This window comes from Bombina bombina, chromosome 6 (genome assembly GCF_027579735.1).
Source record: "Bombina bombina isolate aBomBom1 chromosome 6, aBomBom1.pri, whole genome shotgun sequence".
Lineage (NCBI taxonomy): Eukaryota > Metazoa > Chordata > Amphibia > Anura > Bombinatoridae > Bombina > Bombina bombina.
Window position 1 is genome coordinate 985,987,175 of NC_069504.1, and position 24,158 is coordinate 986,011,332.

Consider the following 24,158-nt stretch of genomic DNA (forward strand, 5'->3'; position numbering starts at 1 on the left):
ATAAATAATAATTATATTGTAGCTATCTTAGGATTTATTTTTATTTTACAGGCAAATTTCAATTTATTTTAACTAGGTACAATAGCTATTAAATAGTTATTAACTATTTAATAGCTACCTAGTTAAAATAAAGAGAAAATTTACCTGTAAAATAAAAACTAACATAAGTTACAATTACACCTAACACTACACTATCATTAAATAAATTATTCCTATTTAAAACTAAATACTTACCTGTAAAATAAACCCTAAGATAGCTACAATGTAATTAATAATTACATTGTAGCTATTTTAGGATTTATATTTATTTTACAGGTAACTTTGTATTTATTTTAACTAGGTAGAATAGTTATTAAATAGTTATTAACTATTTAATAACTACCTAGCTAATAGAAATACAAAATTACCTGTAAAATAAATCCTAACCTAATTTACAATTAAACCTAACACGACACTAAACAACAACCCCCCCAACATTAAAACCCACCACCCACATACCCCTACTCTAACCCAAACCCCCCTTAAATAAACCTAACACTACCCCCCTGAAGATCATCCTACCTTTAGCCGTCTTCAGCCAGTCGACCACCGATGGAACCGAAGAGGAGATCCGGAGTGGCAGAAGTCATCATCCAAAGGGCGCTGAAGAAGTCTTCCATCCGATTGAAGTCATCATCCAGACGGCGTCTTCAATCTTCATCCATCCAGAGCGGAGCGGAGCCATCTTCAGACAAGCCTACGCGGAGCCATCTTCTTCCACCGACGACTGAACGACGAATGATGGTTCCTTTAAGTGACGTCATCCAAGATGGCGTCCCTCGACTTCAGATTGGCTGATAGGATTCTATCAGCCAATCGGAATTAAGGTAGGAAAAATCTGATTGGCTGATCCAATCAGCCAATCAGATTGAAGTTCAATCTGATTGGCTGATCCAATCAGCCAATCAGATTGAGCTCGCATTCTATTGGCTGTTCCGATCAGCCAATAGAATGCGAGCTCAATCTGATTGGCTGATTGGATCAGCCAATCAGATTTTTCCTACCTAAATTCCGATTGGCTGATAGAATCCTATCAGCCAATCTGAAGTCGAGGGACGCCATCTTGGATGATGCAAATGCAACTCTCGATACCAGAGTTGCTTACGGACGCGGCCAGCCTCAAAAATGTGCTCGTGCACGATTCTCCCATAGGAAACAATGGGGCTGTTTGAGCTGTAAAAAAACCTAACACCTGCAAAAAAGCAGCGTTCAGCTCCTAACGCAGCCCCATTGTTTCCTATGGGGAAACACTTCCTACGTCTGCACCTAACACTCTAACATGTACCCCGAGTCTAAACACCCCTAACCTTACACTTATTAACCCCTAATCTGCCGCCCCCGCTATCGCTGACCCCTGCATATTTTTTTTAACCCCTAATCTTCCGCTCCTACGTTATCCCTATGTACCCCTAATCTGCTGCCCCTAACACCGCCGACCCCTATATTATATTTATTAACCCCTAACCTGCCCCCCACAACGTCGCCGCCAGCTACCTACAATAATTAACCCCTAATCTGCCGACCGCAAAGCGCCGCCACCTACGTTATCCTTATGTACCCCTAATCTGCTGCCCCTAACACCGCCGACCCCTATATTATATTTATTAACCCCTAATCTGCCCCCCACAACGTCGCCTCCACCTGCCTACACTTTTTAACCCCTAATGTGACGAGCGGACCTGAGCGCTACTATAATAAAGTTATTAACCCCTAATCCGCCTCACTAACCCTATAATAAATAGTATTAACCCCTAATCTGCCCTCCCTAACATCGCCGACACCTAACTTCAATTATTAACCCCTAATCTGAAGCTCATCTTCGATCTTCTTCCATCCGGTGCGGAGCGGGTCCATCTTGAATCAGCCGACGCGGATCCATCCTCTTCTTCCGGCGTCTCCCGACGAATGACGGTTCCTTTAAGGGACGTCATCCAAGATGGCGTCCCTCGAATTCCGATTGGCTGATAGGATTCTATCAGCCAATCGGAATTAAGGTAGGAATATTCTGATTGGCTGATGGAATCAGCCAATCAGAATCAAGTTCAATCCTATTGGCTGATCCAATCAGCCAATCAGATTGAGCTCGCATTCTATTGGCTGATCGGAACAGCCAATAGAATGCTAGCTCAATCTGATTGGCTGATTGGATCAGCCAATCGGATTGAACTTGATTCTGATTGGCTGATTCCATCAGCCAATCAGAATATTCCTACCTTAATTCCGATTGGCTGATAGAATCCTATCAGCCAATCGGAATTCGAGGGACGCCATCTTGGATGACGTCCCTTAAAGGAACCGTCATTCATCGGGAGACGCCGGAAGAAGAGGATGGATCCGCGTCGGCTGATTCAAGATGGACCCGCTCCGCACCGGATGGAAGAAGATCGAAGATGCCGCTTGGAGAAGATGTTTGCCGGTCCGGATGTCCTCTTCTTGCCGGATAGGAGGAAGACTTTGGAGCCTCTTCTGGACCTCTTCAGCACCGGATGCCAGGACGGATCGTTGATACCTGGATGGTGAAGACAAGGTAGGAAGATCTTCAGGGGCTTAGTGTTAGGTTTATTTAAGGGGGGTTTGGGTTAGATTAGGGGTATGTGGGTGGTGGGTTGTAATGTTGGGGGGGGGTATTGTATGTTTTTTTTTACAGGCAAAAGAGCTGATTTTCTTGGGGCATGCCCCGCAAAGGGCCCTGTTCAGGGCTGGTAAGGTGAAAGAGCTTTTACATTTATTAATTTAGAATAGGGTAGGGAATTTTTTATTTTGGGGGTCTTTGTTATTTTATTAGGGGGCTTAGAGTAGGTGTAATTAGTTTAAAATTGTTGTAATATTTTTCTTATGTTTGTAAATATTTTTTTTATTTTTTGTAACTTAGTTCTTTTTTATTTTTTGTACTTTAGTTAGTTTATGTAATTGTAGTTATTTGTAGGAATTGTATTTAATTTATTTATTGATAGTGTAGTGTTAGGTTAATTGTAGGTAATTGTAGGTATTTTATTTAATTAATTTATTGATAGGGTAGTGTTAGGTTTAATTATAACTTAGGTTAGGATTTATTTTACAGGTAATTTTGTTATTATTTTAACTAGGTAACTATTAAATAGTTCTTAACTATTTAATAGCTATTGTACCTGGTTAAAATAATTACCAAGTTGCCTGTAAAATAAATATTAATCCTAAAATAGCTACAATATAATTATAATTTATATTGTAGCTATATTAGGATGTATTTTACAGGTAAGTATTTAGCTTTAAATAGGAATAATTTATTTAATAAGAGTTAATTAATTTCGTTAGATTTAAATTATATTTAACTTAGGGGGGTGTTAGTGTTAGGGTTAGACTTAGCTTTAGGGGTTAATCCATTTATTATAGTAGCGGTGAGCTCCGGTCGTCAGATTAGGGGTTAATAATTGAAGTTAGGTGTCGGCGATGTTAGGGAGGGCAGATTAGGGGTTAATACTATTTATTATAGGGTTAGTGAGGCGGATTAGGGGTTAATAACTTTATTATAGTAGCGCTCAGGTCCGCTCAGCAGATTAGGGGTTAATAAGTGTAGGCAGGTGGAGGCGACGTTGTGGGGGGCAGATTAGGGGTTAATAAATATAATATAGGGGTCGGCGGTGTTAGGGGCAGCAGTTTAGGGGTACATAAGGATAACGTAGGTGGCGGCGCTTTGCGGTCGGCAGATTAGGGGTTAATTATTGTAGGTAGCTGGCGGCGACGTTGTGGGGGGCAGGTTAGGGGTTAATAAATATAATACAGGGGTCGGCGGGGTTAGGGGCAGCAGATTAGGGGTACATAAGTATAACGTAGGTGGCGGTCGGCAGATTAGGGGTTAAAAAATTTAAATCGAGTGGCGGCGATGTGGGGGGACCTCGGTTTAGGGGTACATAGGTAGTTTATGGGTGTTAGTGTACTTTAGGGTACAGTAGTTAAGAGCTTTATGAACCGGCGTTAGCCCAGAAAGCTCTTAACTCCTGCTATTTTCCGGCGGCTGGAGTTTTGTCATTAGAGCTCTAACGCTCACTTCAGAAACGACTCTAAATTACCGGCGTTAGAAAGATCCCATTGAAAAGATAGGATACGCAATTGACGTAAGGGGATCTGCGGTATGGAAAAGTTGCGGCTGAAAAGTGAGCATTAGACCCTATTTTGAGTGACTCCAAATACCGGCAGTAGCCTAAAACCAGCGTTAGGAGCCTCTAACGCTGGTTCGAACTCTAAATCTAGGCCTTTGTATTTAGTTTTAAATAGGAATAATTTAGTTAATAAGAGTTATAATATTTCGATTTATTTAATTAATATTTAAGTTAGGGGGGTGTTAGGGTTAGACTTAGGTTTAGGGGTTAATAATTTTATTATAGTTGCAGCGGTATAGGGGGGGCAGGTTAGGGGTTAATAAATGTATTATAGGTGGCGATGGTGTAGGGGGGGCAGATTAGGGGTTAATAAGTTTAATATAGGTGGCGGCCGGGTCCGGGAGCGGTGGTTTAGGGGTTAAACAATTTATTTAGTTGCGGCGGGGTCCGGGATCGGCAGGATAGGGGTTAATAAATTTATTATAGTGGCGGTGTAGGGGGGGCAGGATAGGGGTTAATAGGTATTATGTAGGTGGCGGTGGGCTCCGGGAGCGGCGGTTTAGGGGTTAATACATTTATTATAGTTGCGGCGGTGTCCGGGAGCGGCGGTTTAGGGGTTAATAACTTTATTTAGTTGCGGGGGGCTCCGGGGGCGCCGGTATAGGGGGTAGAACAGTGTAGTTAGTGTGGGTGCTTAGTGACAGCTTGTCAATAAAGCTGTCAAAAAGCCGAAGAGCAGCGAGATCGGATGAGTGATAACTATCACAGTCCGCTGCTCATTGCCCCGTACTTGGTGCACGGCTTTTTGACAGCTTTTTTGATAACTTTGGAGACATTTTTCAGGTCCGTGGCGGAGATGTGAGGCAAGCTTAGGCGGGCGTATTGGGCCGGCGAAGGCAGGTAAGTAGACACGTTGATAACTAGGCCTCCATATCTCTGATCCGAAATACCGAAACACCACATCTTCCAATTTTGGTGTTACCTTGATTGTATGAACAATATCATATATTACTTGGAAGAATATATGACGTGTAATTAAATATTACAATATACTTTTTACCATCACATAGTTTTCATATAGAGCTCTGAAAGCTTTTTTGAGATTTTTCTGCGCGCGCATTTTTTCTGAGTATTATGTAAGGATGAGAGAGTGTGAATGTTTACACCGGTGTATTATTATATTAATTATTGTGTCATTTTATGAATTTTTAAGAACTACTGTGTTATATCAACTGACTTTTAAATTACTTACTTAGAGCTTATAATAGCTTATGCACTATCAATTCAAATATATATGTGCACTGACAGTGATTTATAATATTTCTTATTAAATGTTATTACTCCTATGTATTTTCTAATTATTTCCTAATTATTGGAGAACACAATTTAATAAACTTGAATATCATTGTGTTTAGCAATACCTGAACCAGCATTTTTTGCGCCACCTTTTCCTATTGTATCTGCTTGTAAAATAGTTTTTCCCTTAGCGTATTTCCAAAGACTTGTTACACCAGCTGCTGAAAATAGAATGTGTAAGAAATTGCATTTTCAGGTGTATATGAAATTGCTTGTTTTCTGTTTTGAAGCCACAGCCTATTGAAATGATCGGCAGAATAGGGGTTAATAAATTTATTATAGTGGCGGCGGAGTAGGAGGGGCAGGATAGGGGTTAATAGGTATTATGTAGGTGGAGGTGGGCTCCGGGAGCGGCGGTTTAGGGGTTAATACATTTATTATAGTTGCGGCGGTGTCCGGGAGTGGCGGTTTAGGGGTTAAAAACTTTATTTAGTTGCGGCGGTGTAGGGGGGGACAGATTAGGGGTTAATATGTATAATGTAGTTTGCGGTGGGCTCCGGGAGCGGCGGTTTAGGGGGTAATACATTTATTTAGTTGCGGCGGTGTAGTGGGGACAGATTAGGGGTGTTTAGACTCGGGGTACATGTTAGGGTGTTAGGTGTAGACATCTCCCATAGGAATCAATGGGATGTCGGGCAGCAGCGAACATGAACTTTCGCTATGGTCAGACTCCCATTTATTCCTATGGGATCCGCCGCCTCCAGGGCGGCGGTTTGAAAACCAGGTACACTGGGCCGGAAAAGTGCCAAGCGTACCTGCTAGTTTTTTGATAACTAGCAAAAGTAGTCAGATTGTGCCGAACTTGTGTGCGGAACATCTGGAGGGACGTAAGAATCGATCTGTGTCGGACTGAGTCCGGCGGATCGAAGCTTACGTCACTAAATTCTACTTTGCCGGTGTGTAGGGCTTGATAACTTAGGCGAATCAGCCTCGCCACAAATACGCTGTGGAATTCCAGCGTATTTGAGGTTGACGGCTTGATAACTAGGCCTCATTGTGTTCGCTACATATTTCGGCTCTGCAGCCTTTATCGAGATCTTGATAAAGGCTGCAGAGTGGAAACATGTAGAGAACGCCATATCTCTGATCCAAAATACCGAAACACTGCATCTTCCAATTTTTAAAATGTCTGCAGAAGTACTGAAAGATGATAACCATCTAAGTTCTAAGAATGCATTGAGTGAGCGCTCACCAAAGTTTCCTTTTTGAGATTTACTTAACATTGGAGGAAGTCTGAAATCAGAGAATCAAGACGTGACGTAGGGTAAGCTACGAGAGGATTGGCTACCTGACGGTCAGGTGATCCACGTGGGATCATCTGAACTGACAGACACTGCTTCCGAAGCAGCCGCATCCCAAGAAGGAACATTAAAAGTTACAGAAGGAGTCCACTAAAGAGCTTAATGGTAATACACAGGGGGACATAAGGTGCTTACAAAGCAGCCAAGTGATCTGGTCACGGTAAATAGCAAGTAACATCTGATTACATTAAAGGCATTCACGGACAGCTGAGCGATAAGGTGCTACTGAGGCCAATCATTGAATGAATTTTTCTGGAGCACAATCGCATATTGAAGTCTAACTCTAGACACGGTGTAATTTGAATCCCTGTACTTTTGTGTCCTAAAATATTGAACTCTACATAGGATTCTATATCGCACAGAGATGTATTTTTAAACGGAAAGATTCAGATGCTACTTGGATTGTATGAACAATATCATATATTACGTGGAAGAATATATCACTTGTAATTAGATATTACAATATACTTTTTACCATCACATAGATTTCATTTAGAGCTCTGAAAGCTTTTTTGAGATTTTTCTGTGCGCACATTTCTTCTGAGTATTATGTAAGGATGAGAGAGTGTGAATGTTTACACCGGTGTATTATTATATTAATTATTGTGTCATTTTATAAATTTTTTCATGAACTACTGTGTTATATCAACTGACTTTTACATTACTTACTTGGAGCTTGTAATAGCTTATGCACTATTAATTCAAATATTTATGTGCACTGACTGTGATTTATAATATTTCTTATTAAATGTTATTACTCCTATGTATTTGCTAATTATTTGCTATTTATTTAAGAACACATTTTAATACACTTGAATATCATTGTGTTTTGCAATACCTGAACCAGCATTTTTTGCGCCACCTTTTCCTATTGTATCTGCTTGTTTTTTCACAAATTAGTTTGGGATAATTTGTTTACCTGTAGGTGGCCGAGTTTGGGTCACTCGGTTTCTAGATTAGATACACCAACCCTTTTTTTTTTTCCTTTTTTTTGAAAAACAATTTTACAGTATAATGTCCCTTTAAAGACACATGTCATACAGGGCACATCTGTGTCATTAAGGGGTTACGGCTTTTGTGTATTTAAAGGGACATTCAATACTGTTTGCCCCATGCTCCCTGGAGAAGACAAAAAGCAAAATCTGTAAGTTATGTTTTTAAAGCTGCAAATTACCCAATCAGCTATTTGTTTTGCAGCATTTGTAGGTTAAAGAATGTGTCCAATTTTTACACAAAAGCAAATAGTTTAATGTTTTCCCAGTGATATTGTGTATGTAACGAAAATGGTTTTACTCATTCACACATTAGAACTTTGGATTAGAATGTCTTAAAAAAAAAAAAGCCAAAATGAATCAGGATTCAGACAATATTTTTGCTTTCCTCTTCTAATGGGCTGGGATTTGGGTGATAAGTATAACCAATAGACTAAAAACCACAGAATCATTTTTATGATTACACTAAGATACAAACTGCAACCTACATTATGCACAGTTTGTTTATCGCCTGATTCATGTGCAAAGTGATGAAAGCTTGAGAATTTGATGTAAGGCATGATGTCACTCTGTATAAATATCAAACACCTTAGACTTATCTTCTAGTTTGTCCATCCTTTATTAGTTTAAAACAATAATATTATCTTATGTTTTTACTGTGTGCAAAGTAGAAAGAAACATTTCAAAATATGAATAACAGAGGAAAATGTTTAACTGTAAATTTTAATTTCATCAAAGTTCTGCAAAATACAGAAAGCATTAAAGAACCAGTCTACAAAACAAATAGTATACAAGAAATGCTGGAGAATAGTTGCAAATACTACTGGAATGTGAGAGTATGTGTCATTGCACATTTTTGTGTCTTACTGAAAGTAGAGATTGTGTAATTGGCTGAGTAATGCAAGTGTGTGGGAAGCTATTTGGTGAATTGTGCTAGCTATGATTTAAGTTGTATAATAGTGCACCATTGTGTGTATTGTTATTTATATAATTTTTTGAGGTGTGGTGCATAAACTGAGATGTCCGTTTTTTGGCTAAATCTCAACCCTTTCAAGATTTGTCATGAGACAATCCAATTTCCATGTGTAGAATATGTCTTAGAAGTGTAAGTTTGAATTAATTGGAGCATTTGCATTTTTGGTTCTTCTAGTCCAAGATACAATGTATGTCATAATAAAATTCTAAATATCCAACTCTTATATTGCACAAATCTTGGTAGAGTTAGTATAGAAGATATTCCATGAACCTTTCCTATTTCATTCTCCTATGATGATATTTTGCATTGATGATGTGCTTTTTTTTTTAATTTTTAAGTCTTAAAATGAACAATAAACATTGCACTCAATGAGATGCAAAAAGTCATAAAACCATTATCCTGAAGTTTTTTCTAAGACTCGTCTCTTTAAATGCGATTCGACATAAGACGAGTGTTCAGCTTTCTGAAGAAAGACCTTAACTTACAGATCTTGCATTTTTTCTTCTTATTTGAACTCTTTGTGTATCCTCCCCCCAATCCAATCCAGTTTTCTTCTTCTTCATCATCTTCTTCACTAGCCCAAGGACCCCATGCTCCTCCATTCAGCTCAGGGTTTCCTCTTGGGTCCTCAGAAGGGTAGCGCACAGGGATAGCAGTACTGTTATAGTAAGATAATCGCTTTAGAAGCTCTTTTACAATTTCAGGCTTCTGATTTGACAAGTCATGTCTCTCATAGGGGTCAGCTGTTATATTAAAAAGCCAGAGGGACTTTCGAGCCCCATCTGTGTGGCGCTCCAGATTCCACCAGCTACCAGGGAAATTGGTCACAGTCTGTGGTGGAATCCAGTCACTGTAACCTGGATCTCCTGTCAACAATTTAAAGTCTTTTACTCTGATTGAGGCCTGAATAGCTGTGTTCCACACACCCTGTCCCTCCTGAATGGACCCTGACCTGGCAAGATTATATAAAGGGTCAATGTTATGAAGGATTTCAGTCCTTGGAGATTCCTTTCCTTCACTGATAGAACCCCAAACATCATAACCATCAAGTCCCTCTGAGTCAGTAATGTTTCCCCCCGCCAATTTCACAAGTGTAGGGTACCAATCTGTAATATGCATTAGGGACCGGCTAATCCTCCGTTTCTTTTTTATCAAGGGGCTATGGACAAAGCCAAGTCCTCTTACACCTCCTTCCCAATATGTTCCCTTTCGACCTCTTAATGGCCAGTTGCTTCCCCCAGAGAAAGTTTGTCCCCCGTTGTCTGATGAGAAAACAATTATGCTATTGTCATAATATCCATATTTCTTTAATGCTCGAGTTATGTTTTTCACAGCAGCATCCATGCATGTAACCATGGCGGCATACTTACGCCTCACTACATTGCCCATACCTCTGTAGGGGTAAATATACTCTCGAGGAGATTGTAATGGAGTGTGTACTGCCTGAAAAGCTACATAAATAAAAATTGGTTGTTGGGGATTATGTGAAGCCAAGATATGACTTACACGTTGAGAATACATAATTGTGGAGTATTTTCCAGCCTGATCCCAAGCCACATTTTCCCCTTCATGAAGATCAAAACCACATACTCCTGGCCCATCACAATTGTCATAGGTGTAATAATCCACATTTCCTGTCAGAGATCCAAGAAAGGTGTCAAAACCACGGCGTGTAGGAAGACACTCTTTCTTGTAAAAGCCAAGATGCCACTTGCCCACCATATGAGTGGCATAGCCAGCTTCTTGCAGTTTCTGGGGCAATGTGACTTGCTGGAGTGGTAAGCAGTTTGGTTGTCGAGGGCGTATGATGGAATGTTGCAGTCCTGTGTGAATCTGATACCTTAAAAGAAACAAAGAGAGCATAAGTATAGCAATTTAGATTAATAGGTGTCTATAATAAAAATTATTCATTGTTCAATAGCGTATTCATTTTAGCTTGTGTGTCTGCATCAGACAGCTGTTTGATTGATAATGAAATTAAGGAACAGTATTTAGGTAGAAATATTTTATTGTTATCTGGAAAAAATATATATAATTTAAGTACAATACCATATCATTGTGTAGGATTGATTTAGCGCTCATTTTACTGTTTTCAACTACAGGTTACATATATAGCATCCAATACTATTGTAATGCTTTTATGTTCTATGGGACAAGATTCCATAGTTATTTGAAGCAAAACTCACATTTAAATGAGCCATGCATTGGCTGATGAAGAGATGGAATGGTTCAACAGTGAGAACCATTCTGGGGGCTTCTCTTCCCATAATTTGTTCATAGTGATGCTTAAAATATTAGGAATAATTTTACTTTTTGCTCATTATCAGAACATTGATGACATTAGAGAAGTGAGTAACTGGATACAATCAAATATAAGGCACTTAAATGAACAAAAAAAAGGTGAAGTTAAGATATACATTTGCTCTGTGAGGAAAAATGCAACACTGTCTTGTATTCCTGAGCTAAACTGACTGCACTTAGATAAACAGAGCAAGTCTTTCTAGGAATCAGGCAGTTACTCCCACAGGGGAATCCAAACGCTGTGCTGAAATCCTTTTACTGAGATTTAATCAATCCCCCAACCTCTTTGAGTGGGGAATGTTGGGAAAATGGTGTATCTTTATATTCTCAGAGCTGGAAATACCCACTACAGACTTCTCAAGGCTAACCCGCTGCACAGCTTTCCCTAATTGGTTTTATCTGATAACAGCTGCAAAACAATATGGCTAGGTTACAAATGGAGTGCAAACAATTTTACGAGGGTTTTAACGATCATTTGCACTCCTTTTTAATTGCGCTAACTTGCTCAATAAATTGTGTTTCAAGCGAGTCTGAAGACTCGCCAGAAACATGGACCTTCAAGCTCCATTTGGAGCTTGATAAATGGGCATCAGAGCATGCAATTCTAAACTTTCCAATGTATGTACTTGTATTATCAAATTTCCTTTGTTCTCTGGGTTAGCTGAACACATCAGATGAGCCAATCAGCAGCTAGTTTCCTGCAAAGCATTGCTGTTCATGAACCTACCTAGGTATTCTTTTCAACATAGGATATCAAGAGAACAAACGCCTAGATTTAGAGTTCTGCGTTAGCCGTCCAAACCAGCGTTAAGGGCTCCTAACACTGGTTTTGGCCGCCCGCTGGTATTTAGAGTCAGTCAGATCCCCTTACGTATCCTATCTTTTCAATGGGATCTTTCTAACGCTGGTATTTAGAGTCTTGGCTGAAGTGAGCGTTAGAACTCTAACAACAAAACTCCAGCCGCAGAAAAAAGTCAGGAGTTAAGAGCTTTATGGGCTAACGCCGGTTCATAAAGTTCTTAACTACTGTGCTCTAAAGTACACTAACACCCATAAACTACCTATGTACCCCTAAACCGAGGTCCCCCCACATCGCCGCCACTGTAATAACATTTTTTAACCCCTAATCTGCCGACCGCACACCGCCGCAACCTACATTATCCCTATATACCCCATATCTGCTGCCCCTAACATCGCTGACACCTAAATAATATTTATTAACCCCTAATCTGCCCCCCCAACGTCGCCGCTACCTTACCTACACTTATTAACCCCTAATCTGCCGACCGGACCTCGCCGCTACTCTAATAAATGTATTAACCCTTAAAGCTAAGTCTAACCCTAACACTAACACCCCCCTAAGTTAAATATAATTTAAATCTAACAAAATAAAATAAATCTTATTAAATAAATTAATCCTATTTAAAGCTAAATACTTACCTGTAAAATAAACCCTTATATAGCTACAATATAATGAATAATTATATTGTAGCTATTTTAGCATTTATATTTATTTTACAGGCAACTTTGTATTTATTTTAACTAGGTACAATAGCTATTAAATAGTTATTTACTATTTAATAGCTACCTAGTTAAAATAATTACAAAAGGACATCCGGACCGGTAGACATGTTCATCCAGGCGGCGTCTTCTATCTTCATCTATCCGGCACGGAGTGGGACCATCTTGAAGCAGCCGACGTGAATCCATCCTCTTCTTCCGGCGACTTGGAACAGCCAATAGAATGCAAGCTCAATCTGATTGGCTGATTGGATCAGCCAATCGGATTGAACTTGAATCTGATTGGCTGATTCAATCAGCCAATCAGATTTTTCCTACCTTAATTCCGATTGGCTGATAGAATCTTCTTGCTAGAATCTTGGCTGATAGAATCTTCTTGCTTCTTGATAGAATCTTCTTGCCGGATAGGATGAAGACTTCGGACCCTCTTCTGGACCTCTTCTTGCCGGATAGGATGAAGCCTTCGGACCCTCTTCTGGACGGATCGGTGATACCCGGCGTGGTGAAGATAAGGTAGGGAAATCTTCAGGGGCTTAGTGTTAGGTTTTTTAAGGGGTGTTTGGGTAAGATTAGGGGTATGTGGGTGGTGGGTTGTAATGTTGGGGGGTATTGTATGTTTTTTAAAATGCAAAAGAGCTGATTTCTTTGGGACATGCCTGCAAAAGGCCCTTTTAAGGGCTGGTAAGGTAAAAGAGCTGTTAACTTTTTATTTTAGAATAGGGTAGGGCATTTTTTTATTTTGGGGGGCTTTGTTATTTTTTTAGGGGGCTTAGAGTAGGTGTAATTAGTTTAAAATTCTTGTAATCTTTTTTTATTTTTTGTAATTTAGTGTTTTTTTTTTTTGTAAATTAGTTTAGTTGATTTAATTGTAGATAGTTTAGTTAATTAATTTATTGATAGTGTAGTGTTAATTTTAATTGTAACTTAGGTTAGGATTTATTTTACAGGTAATTTTGTACTTATTTTAACTAGGTAGCTATTAAATAGTTATTAACTATTTAATAGCTATTGTACCTAGTTAAAATAAATACAAAGTTGCCTATAAAATATAAATCCTAAAATAGCTACAATATAATTATTTGTTATATTGTAGCTATATTAGGGTTTATTTTACAGGTAAGTATTTAGCTTTAAATAGGATTAATTTATTTAATAAGATTTATTTTATTTAGTTAGATTTAAATTAAATTTAAGTTAGGGGGTGTTAGTGTTAGGGTTAGACTTAGCTTTAGGGGTTAATACATTTATTAGAGTAGCGGCGAGGTCCGGTCGGCAGATTAGGGGTTAATACTTGAAGTTAGGTGTTGGCGATGTTGGGGAGGGCAGATTAGGGGTTAATACTATTTATTATGGGGTTTTTGAGTCGGGAGTGAGGCGGTTTAGGGGTTAATACATTTATTATAGTGGCGGCGAGGTCCGGTCGGCAGATTAGGGGTTAATAAGTGTAGTTAGGTAGCGGCGACGTTGGGGGAAGCAGATTAGGGGTTAATAAATATAATATAGGGGTCGGCGATGTTAGGGGCAGCAGATTAGGGGTACATAGCTATAATGTAGTTTGCGGCTGTATACGGAGCGGCAGATTAGGGGTTAATAATAATATGCAGGGGTCAGTGATAGCGGGGATGGCAGATTAGGGGTTAATAAGTGTAAGGTTAGGGGTGTTTAGACTCGGGGTTCATGTTAGGGTGTTAGGAGCAGACTTAGAAAGTGTTTCCCCATAGGAAACAATGGGGCTGCTTTAGGAGCTGAACGCTGCTTTTTTGCAGGTGTTAGGTTTTTTTTAGCTCAAACTGCCGCATTGTTTCCTATGGGGATATCATGCACGAGCACGTTTTTGAAGCTGGTCGCATCCGTAAGCAACGCTGGTATTTAGAGTTGCAGTGGCGGTAAATTATGCCCTACGCTCCCTTTTTGCAGCCTAACGCAGCCCTTCAGAGAACTCTAAATACCAGCGTTATTTAAAAGGTGCGGGGTAAAAAAGGCACGCGTAGCTAACGCACCCCTTCTAGTGCAAAACTCTAAATCTAGGTGAAATTAAATTAGATAATGGAGGTAAATTTGAAAGTTGTTCAAAATTAAATGCTTTATCTGAATCTTTTTATGTTTTAGAGCCATATAAGAACTAAAAGGGTAAAGTTTAATTTTCCCTGTTTTAGTATACACTACTACCAGGTTTAAACCTACACAATATACCAATTATCTAGAGCAAGATGGAAGAAAACTGTTTCATTATTTCGTTCCCCAAAAATAAAAAGAACTATATGTACATAATGAATGGAAAATAATAAATATATTTAGCAATAGTATTAATAAGAAACAAACAACAAATAATATTTCATAATCCAATGTCACATTTGTTCAAGAAAACAGGAGTTTGTTTTGCCAAGAATCAGCTTGAAATTCTTTCCTATTTTCTTTCAAATTATTTTTACAATGAGCTTGAATTCCTTATAAATGTAGTTTTAGGGAAATTGGAACCAGACATTGCATCTAAACTCATAAGGTGAGGTAAGTTAAAGGGCCATTATAGTCAACGAAGTACATGCTCTAATTTGTAAAGAGTAGTGGCTCAGCACCTCTGTGTTTAATCTCTGCAAAGGGGATAAATACATAGTTAAAGTAAAGTTCAGGACCCGCAAAGCACTGCTGGCTTTGCTTACCCAATCAGCGGCACTAGATGTGAATTTGGTTATGTGATTAGCGCTACTGATTGTGTAAGAGGCAGTTTCTGTTTGGGACCTGCAGTGATCTGCGGGTCCTGGGAGGTACTTTAGCAATATGTTTAACTCCTTTCTGAGGGTTAAACACAGAGAAGTACAGGGTCGCTTGTCTTACAACTGCATGCTCTAATAAATTAGAGCATATATATAATGGGTCAGTAAATCTTTAAAGGGACATTTTAGTCAAAATTGAAATGCATATAGATAAATTACATATTTGAATAGAATTATATTTACAGTGTAAATGTTTTGGCAAAAAATCTTCTAATAAAAGTAATCCTGTAGTAATAATAATCTGGATAGTGAGAATAAGCAGGGCGACTCTTGTTCAAATAACTAAATAATCTGTGGTATATAAAGCCCAAAACCCTACGCATTTCACCCGCTCTTCTGCATGCTTTCTGAAGGGCTGTAATGAAATTAATGCATTCATATATTCATTTAGTTAAAATGAATATATTTGTCACAAGTTTGCATTTGTGACTAACCAAATGCACATTTCTACTGTAGATTATTGGCCCTTAGACCTATTTTACAGAACACATCTGGCTTGTCAGTACAATTAGTATGTTGTGTCTCATGTGCTTTAGCATGTTCTTTTTTGTGTTTATTTAAATGGCACAAAACCATATTTTTTTTTATTACTATAACTACAGACCTCCCAACTGTCCGTATTTGAGAGGGACAGTCCCTGATTCTGAGCTCTGTCAAGCTGTCCCTTCCCTTGTAGACAGCCATATGTCCCTATTTGCTGAATTTCCCTTAGTTTAATAGTTCCCAGCCACAGAACACCCAGATACCCACACAAACTATCCAGACACACCCACTGACCACACAGACACACTCACAATCCAACCCACTAACCACCCATGAGAACACCCAACACAGCTCCACCCACAAAATGGTGGTTTATCAAGTGTGCTGGGGCTTGCTCTTTATTTGCGGTGTCTTAGGCCACATTTAGCAAGCGCTCAGAGCCAGTGCCAGCACATCTGCTTAAGTGATGATGTGGCACTATGGAGACGTCACAAGTAAGGTAGCTTAGAAAAAACGTAACAAAGAAGCCAAAGACTACAACTGTCGGCATGCATTTACGTAAAGCAGGGGAGACAGGAGACACTTATTGAAGATTGAGTGATGGTGAGCAGGAAAATATTATTATATTAATAACACATATATTTTATATATATATATATATATATTATATATATTTAAATATATATTTATAAATATATATATATATATAAACGTGTTGCTCATGGAGGCTGCCATCTTTAGAAGCGTTTGAGCTGGGTCTTGAGTCATCTGAGCACTCAACGAGCACCCAGTGCCTCGCTTAAAAGTGTTCTCCGAACGCTCCAAGCAAGCTCTGCATTCGCTTGGGGCGCTTGCCGAATGTAGCTTTAGACTGACTGGTTTTTGACAACCCCTCTTTTCTTTCCACCCCATCTAAATACATATCATGTCTGTCTCATTTTAATAACTTACAGCTGAACATAAAAGTCCCCACATGATTAAGACACTGCTAAAAAGAATTATAATCTAACATAGCATGTTAACCTTATTTAAAAGTCAGAAGGCACAGTTGTCTCTGTAGGTCTCCAGTGTCCTCCAAATGTGCACTTTCATGCAATACTCAGGTACGGGATTGTGAATACTGCACATATTTTTAAATATACAGTATCTCACAAAAGTGAGTACACCCCTCACATTTCTGTAAATATTTTATTATATCTTTTCATGTGACAACACTGAAGAAATGACACTTTGCTACAATGTAAAGCAGTGAGTGTACAGCCTGTATAACATTGTAAATGTTCTGTCCCCTCAAAATAACTCAACACACAGCCATTAATGTCTAAACCGTTGGCAACAAAAGTGAGTACACCCCTAAATGGAAATGTCCAAATTGGGCCCAATTAGTTATTTTCCATCCCTGGTGTCATGTGACTTGTTAGTGTTACAAGGTCTCCGGTGTGAATGGAAAGCAGGTGTGTTAAATTTGGTGTTATCGCTCTCACACTCTCTCATATTGGTCACTGGAAGTTCAACATGGCACCTCATGGCAATAAACTCTCTGAGGATCTGAAAAAAAGAATTGTTGCTCTACATAAAGATAGCCTAGGCTGTAAGAAGATTGCCAAGACCCTAAAAACTGATCTGCAGCATGGTGGGCAAGACCATACAGCGGTTTCACAGGACAGATTCCACTCAGAACAGGCCTCGCCATGGTCAACCATAGAAGTTGAGTGCACATGCTCAGCGTCATATCCAGAGGTTTTCTTTGGGAAATATACTTATGAGTGCTGCCAGCATTGCTGCAGAGGTTGAAGGGATGGGGGGTCAGCCTGTCAGTGCTCAGATCATACGTCGCACACTGCATCAAATCGGTCTGCATGGCTGTCATCCTAGAAGGAAGCCTCTTCTAAAGATAATGCACAAGAAAGCCTGCAAACAGTTTTCTGAAGACAAGCAGACTAAGGACATGGATTACTGGAACCATGTCCTGTGGTCCGATGAGACTAAGATAAACTTATTTGGTTCAGATGGTTTAAAGCGTGTGTGGAGGCAACCAGGTGAGGAGTACAAAGACAAGTGTGTCTTGCCTTCAGTTAAGCATGGTGGTGGGAGTGTCATGGTCTGGGCCTGCATGAGTACTGCCGGCACTGGGGAGCTACAGTTCATTCACTTTCAAGGCAACCACTACCTTGCTAAAGAAGCTGAGGGTAAAGGTGTTGGACTGGCCAAGCATGTCTCCAGACCTAAACCCTATTGAGCATCTGTGGGGCATCCTCAAACGGAAGGTGGGGGAACGCAAGATCTCCAACATCCACCAGTTCTGTGATGTTGTCATAGAGGAGTGGAAGAGGACTCCAGTGGCAACCTGTGAAGCTCTGGTGAACTCCATGCCCAAGAGGGTTAAGGCAGTGCTGGAAAATAATGGTTGCCACACAAAATATTGACAGTTTGTGCCCATTTCCACTTAGGGGTGTTGTCATATGAAAAGATATGATAAAATATTTACAAAAATGTGAGGGGTGTACTCACTTTTGTGAGATACTGTACATATTAGCAATGAGGTAGAGGGACAGAAACAGATATAAGTAAGTGTGTGTGCTTATTTATGAGTTTGTAAGTGAGTGAGTGGGAGTGTGTACATTTGAGAGTGAGAGGGTATGGTTTGATTCAATGTGTGTGTGTTTGTATGTGTAAGAATGAGTGTGGGTACATATTTATGTGTGTTTGAGTGTAGGTGTGTTAGAGACTGAGTTTGCGTATAATATATGTGTGTGAGTGTAAGAGAGTGAATAGGTGTGAATTATTGTGTATGTTTTTTGCACATGTGTTTGCACAAGCATGTGAGCATGTGTTTATACGTGTAAATGTGTGGGCATTGCTGTGTGAGAGTTTAAGTGTGTGCATGTGTGAGTGATTGTGCGTTTAAGTACACACACGTGTGTGTGTGTGCAATTATGTGTGTACATGTGTGTGCACAAGTATGTGCATTTGGTCTCTAGGCTGCTCAGTGCCAGAGCAAATAATGAAGGTTGTGAAGCTCACATTAGACTGTGCAGTACAACAACACATAATGGTTATAGTTTCAATGACACATAATAAGCATAGTTTTGGTTGTAACATTGCATTGCAGTAAAAGAGAGGAGGAAAAACAAAATGTGTGCATGTGGGCATTTTGTGTGTGCGTGTGCGTCTGTGTTTGTATGTGTGACCTTCAAGCTGTTCATTGCCAAAAAGAATAATAAAGCTGGAATTCTGCTCATTATAAAGTTTGGTATACTTAAGAATATTGTATTGCATGAGAGATGTGAAGTTAAGATATACATTTGCCCTAGAAAAATGCAACACTGCCTTGTATTGTTCTTCAGCTCTAGTTCCTGAGCTAAACTGACTGCACTGCAGATAGACAGAGTAAGACTTTCTAGGAATCAGGTGATTACTCCCACAGGGAAATCTAAGTGCCTCGCTGAATCAGTCCCCCAACCTTTTTGAGTAAACTGCACACAGTTACTTTTCAGGAAATTAATGAGTTAATGTGTACAGCACTAGAGAAGGCTCGGACATTCAGCTCTTTGTAGTATTGCTCTCTATTCCAGCATTGTAAGGGTTAACATTTAGCAGGAACATAGCCAAGAATAGTTCTATACTTGGCAATGCCTGTTGGCAAGACAGACTGGGTCTTGTTTATACTCACTGTAACTTTAGGCCCTCGGCTATGGATTTCCTAGTGCTCATTCCCAGACCAATGCTAACTGAATTTTCAAGAGAATTCTGACCTCACCATTTACAGCCTATCGTTTTCTGTATAATCTGTGAAATGTAACAGGACTAAATGAGCAATTGCTTTATCATGTGCATGAAAGTGCAATCAAACATGTTAAAAGTATTTTTTGGTGAAAATGATTATGTTAAAGTAACTTAAAGGCTCATGATACTGAAAAAAAATTACATTATCTGTTTAGATCATGTACTTGTAACCCTAGCAATGCCCCAGCTCTTTGTGTTTAACCTAGTACCTTTGGTGCAGCAGGTGCAGTGGCACCAGGGCCCAAGTGCTGTGGGGGGCCCATAACAGCCAGGTGTGTGCAGAGTATTTACAATCCTGATGCAGGGGGGGGGGGGGGGCTTTTATTAGTTTAGGGTGCAGATCTTTATTTGTCTGAAACGTTCACCGCACTGAGCGCCTCAGGCAGCCCACGGCAGAACGCTATTTTGCTGTGAGGTGACGTTTCTACTTCTTAGTCAATAGCCATGCGGGCTATACGACTTGGCGCCAGCTGGCCCACACGGCTTTTGGCTAAGAGATGGGAACGTTGCCTCACAGCAAAATAGTGTTCTGCCGTAGGCTGTCTGAGGAGCTCAGTGTGGCAAAAGTTTCAATCAAATAATGGAACTTTCCGCAGTATTTTATACTTCATGACTGAAAGTCCCCTTTATTTGTTCCACCGGTAAATCCTAGTGTTTCGCAATGGAGGATGTTGCACACAGAGTGAAACCGGCAAATGTTTAAACTATAATATTATTCCTAATGCAAATATGCAGTTTTCAGTGCACTGTACCTTAAAGTCACTCTTATTTTCATATGCATAGGTTTTCCTAATTAGTATTTTGATAAAAGCTCACCACCTTTTAATGTGTGAGAAAATAGAATTACTGGTGAGTATTCTTAAATAATCCCTGAGACTTGTAGATCATCTGCACCTTTTAGAGAATTATGTTACCGAGGGCTACTTTTTTAAAAGGCAAACCTTTTGAATCACCATACTGTGTAATATGTTTTAATGTTTTCTTTTTTTTTCCAAGTAATTAAGTGTCCAGTTTTTTACACATATTTTACTGAACAAACACTCAAAACATTAGATTTTATTGTTACATTCTGGGCACCTGGCAGCCCTATTAGATACAGAGATAGACTGATGAATCTGAGCATTTTTGTGAACAGGATTGTACCTAAAAGCTGCAGGTTCACCCAGGGCAACAATTGCAGCATGTTCTCCTTTACCTTTCCTCTTACCCTTTACATACAGTACATTACATACTAAAGATTGTTTTTTTTTTAATTCTTGAAAGGTCCTTTTAAGAATTAAAAAAAACAACAATGTTTAGCTTGCGAGTTGTCTAGCTTTGCAGGACTCTAGGGTAGACACATACATTACAATATAATGCTCAAAAAGCCTCCAAAGAGGTCCTCACAGTGTTGACGAGACTTCTTAGAAAATCTTGATAGAGTAGAGATATTTAGTTCATAGGGCCCTAAGGGTTCTATTCACTTACGCCCACTTGTCTGAGGGATCCTATAACATCCTTAGGAAATGCTCTAAAGACAATTTTTACCTTGATAACTGTATCTCATTAAAGGGACAGTTTACACAAAATCTTTTCTTTTAATTCGTTCCCAATGATCCATTTTACCTTCTGGAGTGTTTTAAATTGTTTACTAATAGCTCATTTGCCTTTATATCTGCGTTTGAAATATTTTATTTTGCTTGTTGTTTTCATAGCTATTCTGAGCATTTCTATAATTTAGTATAGGCTATTGACTAGTAGGAGGTAGGAGAGATAAAGTAATAACATTTTCCATTGATCTCTCCAAGTAGTGGGCTTTGTTTTAAAGACAGATATAAAATAAGGAAGCAAGTGTGTGTACAGAAAGTGATAAACTAATGAGCACAAAACCAGCTATTTTATATACACAAACTTGAAAATTAAATTTCTCATATATTTTATACTCTGCAGCTGGTTTAACAATATATGTAAAGGAGAAAGACTTGCATTACAATGTAGTGCTCAGTAACATACACTGAGGATTTCTCTCCATGCTGGATAGTTTTTAAAAATCAGGCCCTTAGAATTTAATTCTAATCCAGATCTTGATGGTCTCACCAATGTATAGTTAATAAGTGCTGGGTACTACTTGCACATGAGCAGTCTGGTGCACTGCATGATTATATGCCTGTCTAAGGCTAATTTATATACAACTTGTAAACTTTGTGAACTTTGAAGACTTTAATGGAGATATTTGTTAATACTACCAGTTCATTACGTTTACAGCAGTGAACTAACCCTAAAATCTGTGTTTACCTACTCACTCTCCCGCTGCAGACTTATTTTCATGTTCTAGTGATACACAGCACCAGCTGTTACACAACATTTACATGTTGCAATAAGAGAGACCTGCTTAAGGCATACTTATGAAATCATCATTAGTTTACTAGGCTTCCCAGCAGCAACTGAATAGGAATTAATCCAGGAAACTACTCAATGTCAAAATGTAAAAGAGAAGAATTTTTTTATTATTTTATTATGTCAGATATTCATAAGAGAATCTTGACCAATCAAAGCAAGTACTATCATCTCCTGTATCAATATGTATAGTTATGTTATATTAGAAATACATTCTCATATATTAGATAGCTAAGCAAATATAAGAATATTCGTGATTAGTGATGGGAAATCAGTTGCACTTTAAAGAACACGTGGAACACAAAAAGACTGCACTGTACTTTTAAGTATGACCTTAATTTGTATAACTTACAGGAGAGAATGGAGAGAGGTGAAATTAATTAAAAGTATATAAAGGAATTTATTAAAACGATTAGAAGGTTGTAATTTCAGAAGTCATTTTCTAAAGCACTTCTTTACAGAAGTAGTGGTTGATTCATAGAACAGACTTCCAATAGAGGTGGTATTGATAAATACTACAGTTTAATTAAAGAAGACTGGGATAATAATAAGGCTGTCCTAAGAAAATAAATAAGCTTCAACATTAGAAGAAAATATTGGCAGATTTGATTTGCATTCTAGTTCCTTTTTGCTAGTGATACAAAATCAAAAGTGTTTAAATCAATTGTGTGTGAGACAGGACTGGATTAAACTGGAGATAGGGAGCTAAGACAGACTGCAGGTGTTCAGTGTTGCAGAGTAGAGAAAATGTATTTTCTGGGATAAACTATACAGAGACTACAGAGTATTGCTAGCAACCTACTGAGGGGTCTTCACTTTACAGTCATTTGCAAGTTGTTCAGATATTAGTATTGTTAACAAAATATTGGAGTAGACCACATTTTGACCTCCTTACCTGCCAGTAATTAGCTGACTACGTGAAGGTGTGCAGATGGGTTGGATATAATAGTTTTCTAGCTTGACCCCTTCTGCTGCCAACCGGTCAAGAGTAGGAGTTTGAATGTCTGAACCATGGTATCCAACGTCATGGAATCCTTGGTCATCAGTAAGGATGAAAATTATATGAGGGGGTCGAGAAGAAGGAGATGCCTGTAGTTTTGATGGTACCTCCCCAGGACTGTCCCCAAGTACAGTTGGCTTCACCCAGTCCCAAGACATATAGCCAAAACTTAGTAAACTCACTAGAGAAAATCCAGTCAGTGTGTGTACAGCCATGCCCAAGGTGCACTGAATTATTTGATATGCAAATATGTAATTAGTGCCCTGGCATAACTCAAACTAAACTGTCTAGTAAAAAATGAATTTTAAGATCCCCATATAGTTTGTCCAAGAGATGCTGTTGTTTCAAAGTACTGTCATAAAATTATGTATTGGCCAGCCTCTTTCATTCTTCACAGAAGTCAAACACCAATCATCTTTTTGGGCTGACAGTGACTTGGAAGATTGTTTTGGAAACTTGCCATGAGTATGTGAGTCTTAAAGCAGTAACCTGTCTTGATGACAAAAAAAAAAACAGATGGTATATTTAAGAGGTGGCAAACATAGAGTTAACAAAGTATTTTAGATATATTCTAATGTTCCAAAAAAACAAGTATGCATTTTCACTGCATCCTTTTCAGTCTTCTTTATTCTTCAGGAAGTGGTTCCAAAATCATAAAAAATATAACCTCCCATTCATTCCTTTCACAATTCCCATTGTAAGTAAAAGCTTTTCTTTTCTTAATCTTTGAAGAAAAAAAAAATGTAATAAATCCGTACTGAGGTTTCAGATGCACTCTTGAGCCTTTTTTTTTTTACAAATTGTTATGAAACTTTTTTTTTCCTTGTGTAAAACTACTACATCTATGGAATAAGTTTCATCCAGAGCAGGCATGGACCTTTAAACTTTCCCTAAACTTGTGGATACTCAGACAAAGGGGGAGAAAGGCTCCCTGTAGACAGAGAGGAGTCCAATAAACTTGGGAGTTGAAGCATCTGTTTGGATCTGACCAGCGCTGGCAGGTTTAAGGAGAGCTGTTGGGATGCTGGTCCCTCCCAGTTCCTCTACTCCAAAAGAAAAGCTTGAAAAGTCAGTTTGGGACACTTCAGGGTCCTAGTGTGCTCCTGATTTCTATGTTTTTAGCACATTCATCAAATTTAGAGAATGAATATTTACATGAATGTAACATATGAAC

General features: G+C 38.9%; 1 protein-coding gene across 1 annotated transcript; it reads right to left on the minus strand.

Annotated features, from left to right (window-relative positions):
• Positions 1 to 8,471: 8,471 nt before the first annotated feature.
• Positions 8,472 to 23,949, minus strand: ARSI (arylsulfatase family member I). The gene is made up of 2 exons (XM_053716192.1): positions 22,880 to 23,949; positions 8,472 to 10,583 (listed from the first exon to the last, which is right to left on the minus strand). Exons 1-2 carry the CDS (start codon positions 23,197 to 23,199, stop codon positions 9,170 to 9,172), a joined length of 1,734 nt encoding a protein of 577 aa, XP_053572167.1. The 5' UTR covers positions 23,200 to 23,949; the 3' UTR covers positions 8,472 to 9,169.
• Positions 23,950 to 24,158: the final 209 nt, after the last annotated feature.

What these genes read in the sequence shown, in the direction of transcription:
- ARSI (XM_053716192.1), bottom strand. Translation starts at nt 23,199, where the DNA reads ATGGCTGTACACACACTGACTGGATTTTCTCTAGTGAGTTTACTAAGT. An exon ending in AGTCAGCTAATTACTGGCAG is followed by an intron (nt 10,584 to 22,879) that starts GTAAGGAGGTCA and finishes GTTTCTTTTAAG; the next exon opens with GTATCAGATTCACACAGGAC.